At 44.4% G+C, this 13995-nt stretch overlaps 1 protein-coding gene across 1 annotated transcript in view; it reads left to right on the top strand.

The window, feature by feature from the left end:
• Window positions 1–238: 238 nt before the first annotated feature.
• Window positions 239–13995, top strand: part of LOC138214832 (CUB and sushi domain-containing protein 3-like) — a 337499-nt gene continuing 323742 nt past the window's right edge. Inside the window, 1 exon segment of the mRNA XM_069176654.1 lies at window positions 239–1605. Coding sequence (XP_069032755.1) covers window positions 1356–1605 — 250 coding nt within the window. The 5' untranslated portion in view covers window positions 239–1355.

Here is a 13995-nt window from a genome sequence, read left to right as displayed (position 1 = left end):
CTCTCTCACACAGCTGCAATGGCAAACGGAGTGTCCTCTGCAGAGCTTGATGTTCAGAGTAAACCATCATCAGCTCAAACAACAACCTACTTGTAAAAAAAAAAAAAAAAAAAAAAAAAAAAAAAAAAAAAAAAAAAAAGGCTATTTTGTAGGCTCTTCTTTCCGACCAAACGGCACGTGAATAGAAGCGAGAGCTTAACGAGGAGCTCTTGAAGGCAGCATCTCTGTGCCGGCGGGCAGAAGGAAGAGTCGCACCAACCGCACTGGGAGAAAAGACCTGAGTGGAGCAGAGGGGACGATGTCTGTCTCCGCTGCTTTCTGACAACAAGAGGGATTTTCACATGATCTTTTCCTCGCTGGACATTCAGAGAGAACTAAAGGACTGTCCACATAACTAGCGAGCTCTGGTTCGTCATTTTTTTTTTTTTTTTTTTTTTTTTTGGTAAGGATATTAGAAAGGAGTGACTGGTGATTGTTATTTGCAAAGAAGTCAAATGACTTTGAAAAAAAAAAATGATGACAATAATAATTGTCTCTTTTTTTTTTTTTTTTTTAGGGGGCAAAGATGCTCAATTTCTCTCGTAGTTGTTGGTGAGAGAAGGAAGGGAGAAGAAGAGGAGGAGGAGGAGGAAAAGAAGGTTTAACAGACGCGCGAGTCAAGAGACGGAGAAGAGGAGGATTATCTGGACAGAATAAATATCCCTGTCCATATCTGAGATATCGGTAGTAAAAGAAGCTAAAGAAGAGCACACGGGATTTAACACCAACAAAAAAAAAAAGAGAGAGAGAGCCAACGAGAGGAGACGCATAGTCTCCAAACCGACACAGGAGAGGCATACATAAGGAGGGAAAACGCCAGAGCCTGAAAAAAGAAAGAGGGATATTTCACAGTGAAGATGGGATGCAGCCGGAGGGAAGTGTGGATTTGAGTCTCTCCCTCCCTCTCCATCACTTTTTTTTTTGTTTGCAATGGAACGGGACGGAATAGAGAGATATTGACGGCGAGCATCGCTTAAAGCCACGCAGAGTGGATTTTTTAAAGACAGCGCGACAACCTGTGCGCCCGACCCGTTCAGCCCATCCATCTGCTTCTCTGCTTTTCTCTCTGTGGATGTTGACTGTATTCATTTTTTTTTTCTTTTTTTTTTTTTTTGGATATGAAGGATTTATCTAGTCTATGTTAGAAGGAGGTGGCAAAGAAAACACACGCGTCTCCCTTCTCTCTCCCCCTTCTCTCTATCCCCCCCCCCACACACACACACCCACCCCACCACCCCCCACCACCTCTCTCTCTCTCTCTCTCTCTCTCTCTCTCTCTCTCTCTCTCTCCCTCCGTTTTCTGGATGTGAAGCAGCATGCGGCCCGGTGAGAGCTTAGAGGGCTCGCGCTCGGCTCGCGGGAGATGCATTGATGCTAATAATATTACTAATAGCGGCACGGAACGCTGTCTCGCGCACCCCTCGTCGGCAACTAGGAGGATGAAGAGGGTGACGACGAAAGGGAGGATGAGAGGGATGAACGAGAGGATGACGGACGGAGGAATGACGGTGATGCGCTGTTTTCTGTGGACTCTTGTTCTCTGTTCGCTCTCCTCGCGCGCGCAAGGTAAGAGGGATGCGACACCCACACACACACACCCACGCGCGCACACACACACACACACACACACACAGACAGGCACACTCACGCGCAGTGACATACATGTCCTCACTCAACACGCGCAGACACGGTTTTGGGTGAGACTGGGTGCTGTTTTTTAATTCACTGCAGTCAAGAAAGATGCCGCTTCTTCTGCTTCTTCTTCTTCTTCTTCTTGTGTGGAAAGAGAAGAGAGAAAGAGAGAGAGAGAGAGTGTGTGTGTGTGTGTGTGTGTGAGAGAGAGAGAGAGAGAGGGAGTCTGCGTGCGCGTGAGGGATGTCTGTGAGGTGTCGGTGCATTAGAGTGAGCGAGAGGGGAGGTGTGCGTGTGGGCGCGCGAGGTTCGTGCGCACGGGGATCCGTGGTGTGTTGCGGAGGAAAGCAGAGCCACAGAAATGGGCTTACAGGCAGGATGGAGGGAAAGAAGGGGAGAGGGGTAGAACCGGCAACAGCCTCTTTCCCTCTTTCCTCGTTTTCTGCTTGCCTCGGTTTGCTCCCCCCCCCGCCCTCCACCCCTCTCTCTCTCCCTCTCTCTCTCTCTCTCTCTCTCTCCCCCCCCCCCCCCCCTCTCTCTCCCCATCCTTCTCTTCAATACAGCCATTGAGCTGGTAGCCAATAAATATTCTTGCGGTAGCTCTTGGGCTGTGGCAGCGAACGTGAGTTGCTTATACCAAAGTGTGTGCGGGAGTGTGTTTGTCTGTGTGTGTGTGTTTGTCTGTGTGTGTGTGTGTGTGTGTGTGTGTGTGTGTGTGTGCGTGCGCGTGTGTGAGAACGTGAGTTGGTTATAGTGATGAGGCCCGAGCCTTACACAGCATTCCCAAATCTCGACCATCATGCTCAGTTCTTCTTCATCTTCGTTTTACTGTACTTCATGGAAAAGATGTTATATAATGTTGGAGTCTCCCCCTTTTCTTTCTCTCTTTCTCACACACATTAATTCCTCTCCTCCCCTCTCCCTCTATTACCCCCCTCTCTCCCCCCCCCCCACACACTTTCCTTTCTTGAGTGAAATAAAATGTTAAAATATTTACAGTATAGCACCCTCTCTGCTGCTGTCTTTGTCTGTCTCTCCCCCCCCCCCACCTGCTTTCCATTTTTAGTTTTCTCTTTCTGATCCTGTTCAGAAATGCTGTATGAAGACACACACACATTTGTGTGAGTGAACACACACACACACACACACACACACACACACACGTATACATACACCCGCGCAAACACACCCATTGCTTTGTGAGTTGAGGCTTTTGTGGTATGGAGACGAACTAACTGACCATTCATCATCGCATCTAGGGAGGAGGGTGGAGGAGCGGAGGGGGAAAGATGGATCGGAGAGAGAAGTGGGGAGAGATTGGGTGGAGGGAGAGTAGGAGGGGGGGGGGGAGAGCAAAGAAAAGAGATGAGGGAAGGAAAGAGAGAGTTGGGTGATAGTTGGAGTGAGAAATCGCAAAATGGAAAGAAGTTTAGAGACGCGAGCAGGATTAGGTATCTACCCGAAACCTACATCATCTATGAGCCTCTGGTAACACCCAGCCGGGCTGATCTTGTCCGATTTTGTGATTTAAGATTTGGCAAGCAGAAAGGGAGAGACTGAGCTTGAAAATTTTTCAAAGAGGCAAAGGAAACCTCCAACAACAACAACAACAACAAAAAAAATCCAGCTCCCGTGGAATCATTTGTCATTGTCATCGTAAAGTCTGCATGATCCTTCAGTGTAGGCAGATTGTGTCCAGGCTGACCGAGCAGAAATACTATGGATTTCTACAGTAATTAAAGAGATCGACAGGATTGTAGTTTCACGTTTTAAGTAAAAAAAAAAAAAAAGAACAGGAAACTCCAGCCTTTTGTAATGTATTTCAAAAGTTTTTTTTTTTTTTAATGGTTCACTTTGATGGATAGATGAGAGATTGGGATTTGTACGGTGTTGACCGAACAAAGGCAAGAAAAGGTGGGATTTCCTGAGGCGCAGAAGATCTAATTTGAAACCCCTTCGGGGCCCAGATCTGGGCGCTGATCTCCTCGCGGCTGTCCGGCTTGTGAGAGACCTCTTGAGCAATCAGATATTTTTAAACTTGTCACGGGATGCTTCATTTATAGCCGTCCGAGGAGCAGTTTGAGTTAAGTGCAAACTCCTATTAAGATCAAAGAAATGTCAAAGGTAGATACAGAAGCTGGCAGAGCAAGCCAGCAAAATAGAACAGTGTTTAAAAGTGGAGGGGCCGAAGAAAAGAGTAAATAAATGTGTAATTGAATGTCCCCTTGATCCGGGCTGACATTTTGGGGACCAAGGCTTTAAAACAGAGGCTGGAAAATTAAAAGCTGCCACCAGCCAAATGCTGTTCCATTTTGGCTGGTGGCTGGTAAATTAGTCTACTCTAGCAGCCATTGGCAGGTAACCAATCATTGTACGAGGCCACAATTCTATTCTAAAAAGCAATCTGGAAGGTAAAGTAATGAACGAGGCGGTAATGGAGTCACACGTTGCTGTAGCCAGTGGAGAAAAAAAACAAAAAAAACCTTCATTTCTCAACTTGTTTAACACATTTGACACAAAGATACAGTGCCGTTCCTAAAGTGCTTGCATCTTTTGTCGGGGAGGTCGGGTTTTTTTAATTGAGGAGTGTGTGTCGGCCGACGTGTCGGTGCCACAGAAAGAGGACAAGAGGTCATTCTTGAAATGAGTGAGATTTAAAAAAAAAAGTTTCAACCCTCCGCTTCTTTTGAAACCTTACAGGTTATTATAGAAATGTCACTCTTTTGTGAATGTAGCTCAGTGTCCCGTTAGAGTGTAATTTAAAAAAGCATTGAGCTTTATGGATGAAAAAAAAAAAAAGACAAAAAAAAAGACAAAAAAAGAAACGAAAAACTCAAATGAACTTTTCCCTTATGTCATATCCTAAAAAAATAAAAAAATAAAAAAAAAAACTGCTGCACTTGTGCTTTGTTCTTCTTCTCGCCGCTGATCCCCTCTTCTCTGTTTCATCTCCTCCACCCCTCTGCTCCGCTCAGCTTAACTCCACCTCTCCTCTCTCGCCTTCTCCTGCCTCCCCTCCTCCTCCTCCCCCCTCCCCCCTCCCCCCTTCCCCCTCCCCCCTGCTCCTCTATTTGCCTCTGCTCTCCTCTGCTCAGCATTTCCTCTCCACTCTCATCTCTCCTCCAGGCTGCCTCTCTTTTAGTTTCGTCTGTCAGATTTGTCCTGTGGCTCAAGAGGCTTAATTTACTCACCAAACATGCTAAATCACACATGTACACGCACGGGGGGAGGGGGGGGAGGGGGATAAAATAAAAAATAATAATTTTTCACCGTCTCAAATGTATTCTGAGCTGCTTTCGGCTCGTCAGACTAAAAGCGAGGGTCCCGTCCAACCGCTCACCAAGGCGCATTTGCAGAAAGTCGGTGTGCAAGCTCTTTCTCAACGCCATCTGTAAGATGTAACCCTATCACAGATTTTTACTGACAGTATGGATTTCATCAGCACTCAATCAAAGGACTAACGCTGATCAACCTTCGAGCACTAATTATCAATTAGACAGCCGGGTAATCTACTTCTGGTCATCGGTGGGGCGAGGAATCGTAACGGCTTCCACCGAAAGCTCCCGCATGCGACTGCGCAATTAACCCAGCAGGCTAAAAAAAATATAATAAAAAAAAAAAATAGCAAATTTAATTTACATTGACGAGCCACGGGAATGCTGTGCTTTGTTCTAGCAATATGTCTAAATTTAATTTGATCAGTCATCCCCTGGTAGCGTCTAGTAATTTAATGCTGGTCATCGGTGTTAAATTGCACAGGCTGTCAGGTGCGGTGAAATGGCCCTCAAACCAGGTTTTATAACCCATCACTAGATATCAGAGATTGATTAGAGCAGCCTACAAACCCCCATGCTGATTATAAGTCATTGATTGATGTTGTCCATTAATATGCCGCTACTAATCATTTATCCGTGTTAGTTACCGGTTGAGTATTTTTAGGCATCGTTCACTGCTGTCAGTTTTCAATTGATATCGTGCGTCCAATTGATGGTATGTCGTATTGGTGAGCTCCGAGGCAATTTTTATTTTATTTTTTAGTCTTATTCTCTTGCGCGCGCGCGCGCACACACACACACACACACACACACACACACACACACACACACACATTTGGACTATTAGCACACTGTGTACACACACCGAGCCAGACGAGCACTCTCACACTGAACATTAGCGCAACACAGACTCTCTAACACACATTTAATCCTGTGGCTTATGGCTGGTCTCTCAGGGAGGAAGATGTGTCTGTCGCAGAGTCAGCCTCTTGATCATATAAATACTTTTGACTTACAGAGCGAGAGAGAGAGAGAGAGAGAGAGAGAGAGAGAGAGAGAGAGAGAGACGATGTGTGTGTGTGTGTGTGTGTGTGTGTGGAGTGGGGGGGGGGGACGCACATGAGCGGAGGCGAGACTGAGAAAGAGACAGAACGGTGAGAAAGTGAGGCAGTTGTACTGGAGCGGTGGTGGTGGTGGTGTGTGTGTGTGTGTGTGTGTGTGGGGGGGGGGGGGGGTCATTCATAATACAAGTCAGTTAACATGCAGGATTTCAGCAGGCTTCTGACCTCTATCATCTCACCCTTTTCTGTTATTCTATCTTTACCTCACTTCCCACTCTTTTCTCCATTTTCTCCTGTCACATCCGCCATCCTCTCTCGACCCCGCGCTTCTTGACTTCCATACAACCTCTACACCGCGAATTGAAAATCCCTTTTCTTATTTTTTTTTTTTCCTCCTCTGTCAACTCTTAACAACAAAGCTGGAATTAGTGTGATTTTCACGCACCATAGGGAAACATAAGGCTGTGAATTTGGCTATGACACCAAGGATTATATCCTGTGTCATACCTCGAGTATGTGTTGGTATTTTTCATATTTAACCAAGATCACCAGCTTTTTTTTTTTTTTTTTAATCTTAAAGAAGTGGCGTAGCCATGAGTCTTCTTGGGAATGATGCAACAAGCTTTTCACACCTGGATTTGGGGATCCTCTGCCATTCTTCCTTGCAGATCCTCTCCAGTTCCGTCAGGTTGGATGGTGAACGTTGGTGGACAGCCATTTTCAGGTCTCTCCAGAGATGCTCAATTGGGTTTAGGTCAGGGCTCTGGCTGGGCCAGTCAAGAATGGTCACAGAGTTGTTCCGAAGCCACTCCTTTGTTATTTTAGCTGTGTGCTTCGGGTCATTGTCTTGTTGGAAGGTGAACCTTCGGCCCAGTCTGAGGTCCAGAGCACTCTGGAAGAGGTTTTCTTCCAGGATATCTCTGTACTTGGCCGCATTCATCTTTCCTTCAATTGCAACCAGTCGTCCTGTCCCTGCAGCTGAAAAACACCCCCATAGCATGATGCTGCCACCACCATGTTTCACTGTTGGGATTGTATTGGGCAGGTGATGAGCAGTGCCTGGTTTTCTCCACACATACCGCTTAGAATTAACGCCAAAAAGTTCAATCTTGGTCTCATCAGACCAGAGAATCTTATTTCTCATAGTCTGGGAGTCCTTCATGTGTTTTTTGGCAAACTCTATGCGGGCTTTCATATGTCTTGCACTGAGGAGAGGCTTCCGTCGGGCCACTCTGCCATAAAGCCCCGACTGGTGGAGGGCTGCAGTGATAGTTGACTTTGTGGAACTTTCTCCCATCTCCCTACTGCATCTCTGGAGCTCAGCCACAGTGATCTTTGGGTTCTTCTTTACCTCTCTCACCAAGGCTCTTCTCCCACGATTGCTCAGTTTGGCTGGACGGCCAGGTCTAGGAAGAGTTCTGGTCGTCCCAAACTTCTTCCATTTAAGGATTATGGAGGCCACTGTGCTCTTAGGAACCTTGAGTGCTGCAGAAATTATTTTGTAACCTTGGCCAGATCTGTGCCTTGCCACAATTCTGTCTCTGAGCTCCTTGGACAGTTCCTTCGACCTCATGATTCTCATTTGCTCTGACATGCACTGTGGTCTGTAAGGTCTTATATAGACAGGTGTGTGCCTTTCCTAATCAAGTCCAATCAGTTTAATTAAACACAGCTGGACTCCAATGAAGGAGTAGAACCATCTCAAGGAGGATCAGAAGAAATGGACAGCATGTGAGTTAAATATGAGTGTCACAGCAAAGGGTCTGAATACTTATGACCATGTGATATTTCAGTTTTTCTTTTTTAATAAATTTGCACAAATTTCTACATTTCTGTTTTTTTCTGTCAAGATGGGGTGCTGAGTGTACATTAATGAGAAATAAAAGGAACTTTTTTGATTTTAGCAAATGGCTGCAATGAAACAAAGAGTGAAACATTTAAAGGGGTCTGAATAATTTCCGTACCCACTGTATGCAAAATGAACATATCTGTTTTATGTTTATGAATCTACTATATGTGCAACATGTGTTGTGAACATTTTCTGGAAATATCCATCACGGTCTTGTATCTGACTGTGGGGAAATTAATGCTGCTTGGCTCACTAAGCTTATTTTCCTCATGTAAAGTACGAACCCGGCGCAGATGAGTGTGTTTTGCCGCATGTTGTTTTTTTTTTTTTTAATGAATCTGATGAGAGGGCATTGAACTTTTAGTCAGCTGTGTTGCTTTTTTTTTTAAACTTTTTTTTAAAACTTTTTTTCAATTTAATTTGTGCTCTGGTCTTTTCCCCGCTTCTCACCTTTTATTTATTTTTTATTTATTTATTATTTGGAATTGAAAACAATTAAACGCAATCCCTGGAGGCACACAGATCCCTCTGTCAAATGACAATACGTTTTATATCATGAACTGAAAATACAGTTGGAAAATAAATGTAATAAAGTTAAATTCAGAAACTCCTCATCCGTAGACCTCTTAAAGTTTTTTGCATAAAGCTGTGCCGTGTGCTGCCCAGAGGCGTCTTTACTTTTGCATGCGTGCTGGGAACTCCCCTGTTTGTGCAGTGAGCACGCGTGTTCTTTGTTGTGTTTATTCGTGCTTTTGATATTTGACCGCCCCATTCTTCTCTCCTGCTGCCTCCTCCCACTGACCCCCGCCCATGCTGAATTTGTAATCGCCACCTCGCTTTCATCCCACATCTGCCATTTCTCTGCGCACCTCCTTCATCGTCCTCCTCTTTTCGACCGTCCATTAGTCTTGCTGAGCCCTCTTTCCGTCTCCCCGGTCCTCCCTGCACCTTCATTACTTGGCGAATTTGGTCATAAGTGTCGATAGCATTAGGTGGTTACTCGCAGGCTACGGCTCTGTTAATTCGCCTGTGCGTGTTTTTTTTTTTTCTTTTTTCTGTTAGCCGGGAACACATTTAATTCCTGCTCGCAGAATGCCAACCAAATGAGCCAAGTCTACTCGTGTATTTCAGATTCGTATTCGCTTGCTATGATTTTAGAAACGTCAGCTTGCACATATTGAGCTGTCTCCGCTATCAACAGGCTTGTTAAATTGAAAGAAGTGATCATTTTGCATTGCAGATTAGAATAAAGAGCGACTGCATTCCAGTTAGCTGTTCCAGATGTTCCAAGAGCCCCGTGGATTCAGAACAGCTTTTGATACACAATTGCTGTTTTCCTCCGAGGGCTGTTGCAAATGTACGCTTACAGAATGGTGTCACGAGTCCAATAAGTTCAATGCCAGTTCATACAAATTGTATGACAAAGGTGGCTTTCTGCTGGAGTCATCAGCAAAGGCAGTTGGACTAACGGTGGAGAAAGGATGTAGGAAATATATTTCCGATATGCCTCTCATGAATTCTTCTACTCAAACTACACAATGTTAATTTCATCCGATTCCATTGGACGCAGGTATAATCCAAATGCTTTGCTTTACCCACAATGAAGCATCCCGAGTATGAAAAAGAGGTTTCTTATTAAAGGTCTGTCAATTTCAAAATAATACCCTGTCTCAACTACTCAGAGGGTGACTCATGCGTAGCTCTGTGTCACTCACGCACACACACACACACACACACACACACACACACACACACACGCGCACACGCACACGCACGCACACACAATCTGTCAGTCTCCCACAGCCTCTTCATTATATCAGACATGATTAGAAGTAGAGATGACGTGAACATGTTGAGTTGGCAAGTGCAAACGCACATGCACAAACTTATAAATACACAAAAATATGTTGGAGCCACCGAGATAGCATGTGTTACCCCGAGGGTGTGACCGCAAACACACAAGTGAACTCTCATGCACAGGGACAGGAATCAGACACATGCACACACAGACTCTCTGATGCGTCGCGAGAGAGGCAGATGAGAAATTAACCAAGACAGACAGTCTCATATCCAGCTGGTGCTCCCTGTTGGTGTGTGTGTGTGTGTGTGTGTGTGTGTGTGTGTGTGTGTGTGTGAGAGAGAGAGAGAGGTGTTCTAATCTATGTAAAGGAACATGCAACGTTGCCAACATAGGAGGAGGTATTTCGCCGTAGCTGGAAACCCGAGGCTCGATGGGAAATAGCGCATGTAGGGAGGAGGAGGAGGAGGAGGAGGTTAGATGGGTGGACACGCAAAGAGAAGAGTCGGTCAAAGGTTCAGTCCCTGGTGACAGCCGGAGTCTGTCCCTGTCAGTCTGTCCTTGAGGAAGATACTGATGCCCTTAATGACTGTGCGCCTGCTCTGTGGGGAGAATACATACAGTAGCTGACAGGAAATTTCTTCAAGACCAGCACCACGACAGCTCAGGACTGAAAAGGCAGAAATAATAAGGCTGTTCAGTGTCGTTGTGAGAACAGACTGTATTTATCACAAAAAGCTCCGCTGACCAAATCATGTTGGTGTCATGGCAACCAGAAATTAACTTGAACTCAAGAAACTTTGGTTCCAGTCCTGCTTTGATCTATACCTGTTTTAGTAGCGGCTTCTTTACTGCCATCTTGGTAACTCACCCTGCAGGTAAAATGGGTGTGGGAGTATATTTGATGTCACATCTCTAAATTCAGGTAGGCTAATGATAACCCTAACGAACGGATGTACTGCATGTTTAGTGAGCGCTGTTGTGGTTAATAATGTGGAAATGATGTTCCGGCAGTGATAATACTCTTAGATATGATTCAAAGCTTCAATTAGTGGCATTGATAATGACAGGCTGTTTCAATTAAAAATGTGTAGAACGTAATTTGTAATTGTAATTTAACTCGTACTTAGCTTTTATTTTAGATCCATCGTCACACATTTCAATAAGCTCTGAGTTTCTTTATCTCTTGGAATCAGACGAGCTTACAGATACGAGTTTCAATACTTTATGGTCCTTTGCTCTGCTAGTTCCGTCTTATTTAAACTCTGTCACAAACTCAGCAGTGATCCATGGTATGAATTTTGGATTTTGGGAACAAGATTGTTGCTATGGTGACCACACCAGCGCTAACACCTCACATCACTTCGGCTGTTCTTCATCACTTGGTAATGTTACACGAAAACATGCACACAAAGAGAAATGATGTACCCGAGTAAAATATAAAATATTCAAAAAAAAAAATCCTAGAGCCAAATGAAACACCAGAAGATGAGGTTTTGCTTTAATGCATTGCGTTTTTTTTTTTAAAGTAGTTCGGAGACTTTCTTGATGTCTCGTTACTGACAAGTCTAGTTGATGACATTAATAAAAACATGCAGTCATCTTTAACAAATACAAATGTTAAACATAATTTGTGTCAGAATACGTTTGAGACAACATCACAGTTGAGTGTGATGTTCATGCAGTCACTGCACATTTACATATAGCCTCAAGGGACATATTAATAGAATCATGTTTTTTTATTTTCATTTTTGGATTATTCAATGCTTCCAGTGAATAGTTTTATGTTTATAATGTTTAATAATAACGTGAATGTTTATTTAGTGGTATTAAAGAATCAGATCACTGCACAGTGGAAGGTATAAACACTCTGTGAACCTGTCAGATGGAACAATTCTTTTTTTTTTTTTTTACAATTTATATCGGCATCATTTATAGATGGAAGCCCGTGTATTTTTAGAACTATAATAGTTACTGTAACTGGTTTAATTAATCCTTGAAGAGTCATTTTCTAATGATAATAACAAAACACGATCATTTTTCTCCAGTAAAAACAATATGGACTGGGCACTAATGGGACTTGGGGAGAGAAAATGAGAGAGCAGCAGCCGGTGTTTTGGTGTGTGTTTTAGACCTGGTGTGTGATGACAGTTATACCCATGTGCCCCAAACTCACAGAAACATGGCTGTCAACAAAACTCACACACCATCTCACGAGCTCATCACCTCATGCTGCTACGCTCATGAGGATTGTCTACTGTTTCCATTACGCTAATTCATGAATTGTGCCTCCTGCTCTTGTAAGCCTACAGGATTTTGTATTATTATTGTGACAGCGTTACACAACATATCTATTGAAGTAGGAATGATAGTATGTGGATTATTACATTCATTCAGTTGTGTTTGTGTGCGTAAGCTTTCCTCACTTTTTCCTGGAGTTTTATTGGCGAGGACTCTCCGAGCTCTGCAGGTGATGCATTTCTTCCTGAGAGATGATGTATTTCTTGTCTGAGTCTTGCGCCTTGGGAGCCTTTTTGTCCTGTTCATTCTGTCTGTCTACTTTTGTGTGAGTGTCTCTCCGTGCAGAGGCTGCCTTTCTGTGTGTGTGTGTGTGTGTGTGTGTGTGTGTGTGTGTGTGTGTGTGTTTCTTTCTCTGTGTGTCTGTGTTTGTCGGATTTATTCCCAGAGAAGACTCATTTCCCCAGCAGGCCCTGTCAGGCTGTTTCTGGGCGCACTCAGTTCACAGCTGGAGGCAACTGCTGTCACCTGCTTACCTAACATCTCTCCTCTCCTCACCTCTCTCTCTCTCTCTCTCTCCTCACCTCTCTCGCTCTCTCCTCTCCTCTCCTCTCCTCTCCTCTCCTCTCCTCTCCTCTCCTCTCCTCTATCTCCCTCGCTCTCTCTCTCTCACCTGTCCTATCCTCTCTCCTCTCCTCTCCTCTCCTCTCCTCTCCTCTCCTCTCCTCTCCTCTCCTCTCTCTCTCTCTCTCTCCTATCTCTCTCCTCACCTCTCCTCTCCTCTCTTCTCCTCTCTCTCTTTCTCCTCTCCTCTCCTCTCCTCTCCTCTCCTCTCCTCTCCTCTCCTCTCCTCTCCTCTATCTCCCTCGCTCTCTCTCCCTCTCCTCTCCTCTCCTCTCCTCTCCTCTCCTCTCCTCTCCTCTCCTCTCTCTCTCCTCCTCTCCTCTCCCTCTCCTCTACCTCTCCCTCTCCCCCTCAGTTTTTTATTACTTACCCTCTTGACAGTCATAATATTTTTGAACTGTGTATCCCAATACAACACTCTGATTCATTTTGGGGGCCAGCTTTTTACAAAACAAGTAAACTGAAGGGAAATTGGTCCTTTATAGTTTGCAATAAAAATTACTCCAAAGACACCGCACAGTCAAACGATTGCACTGAGACTCCAGAATACCTATTTTTACAGTAGTATTTAGCGCAGGTCTTTCACCGAAAATGCTGTTTTGAAAAACGCTCATGCTTCGGTGGCCGCCAACACGCCCCAAAAAGGAGAACATCCATGCAGCCTAGGCAGGGATGGTCACCAAACACTTATATTAACTGCTAATGTATGCATAGAGTAAAAAAAAAAAAAAAAAAAAAAAAAAAAAAAAAAAAAAAAATCCCCCAGCAGGCTTTAGAGTTAAATCTAAAATGAAAGCCAAAAAATAAGAAACTGAAAGGAAATATGAATTCATAAAACATGTTGTTCCTCATGTTAAGTATTTATGCAAAAACATACATGTATCTGTTGGGCAGGGACAGGAGGTTTACATACACAAGAGTACATCCCAGAGGTGACGGCATGCAGCCTTTTCGCCGACGAAAAGCTCAGCAGGGTGTTGCAGTGGACAGCCGTAAACGTTTCGACCTTTGACCCCGGCAGTCTGTCTCCATCACACCCCGACCCGACCCCGCTCCCTCTGTCTCTCTCACTGCCCCCTTACCTCGCTCGTTCAGAGTCACTGGGTCAGACAGAGAGCAGATGCTTAACTGCATGACCACAACCAAATCTGACACCACAACACGCATATTCCCACTCTGTCACCTCCCCTTGTTAAATGTATTTGTCTCCCTGAAAGATATTTCTCACCTGTGTAATTAGAGACTGGCTGGATTTAACTCGGTAGAGTGCATCTTAATCGCAACCTGTTGCCACTGATTTCTTTGAGGTTCATGTTATGAATATCATAAATACTTGGATGTGTATATGTCGGTAACAGTTTCACTGACAACAATGCCCGAATACTGAAGTGCAGCATCCACTTGAAACGTGACTACAACCTCATTACCATTATTATGGTTATTGTACTCGTACTCAGTACTTGGTTAAGGTCAACGAAA

This window comes from Embiotoca jacksoni, unplaced genomic scaffold (genome assembly GCF_022577435.1).
Source record: "Embiotoca jacksoni isolate LCO1_2020_lvr unplaced genomic scaffold, fEmbJac1.0.p SCAF_7, whole genome shotgun sequence".
Lineage (NCBI taxonomy): Eukaryota > Metazoa > Chordata > Actinopteri > Embiotocidae > Embiotoca > Embiotoca jacksoni.
Note: the sequence above shows the minus strand (reverse complement) of the source record. Positions and strands in the feature narration are given on the sequence as shown.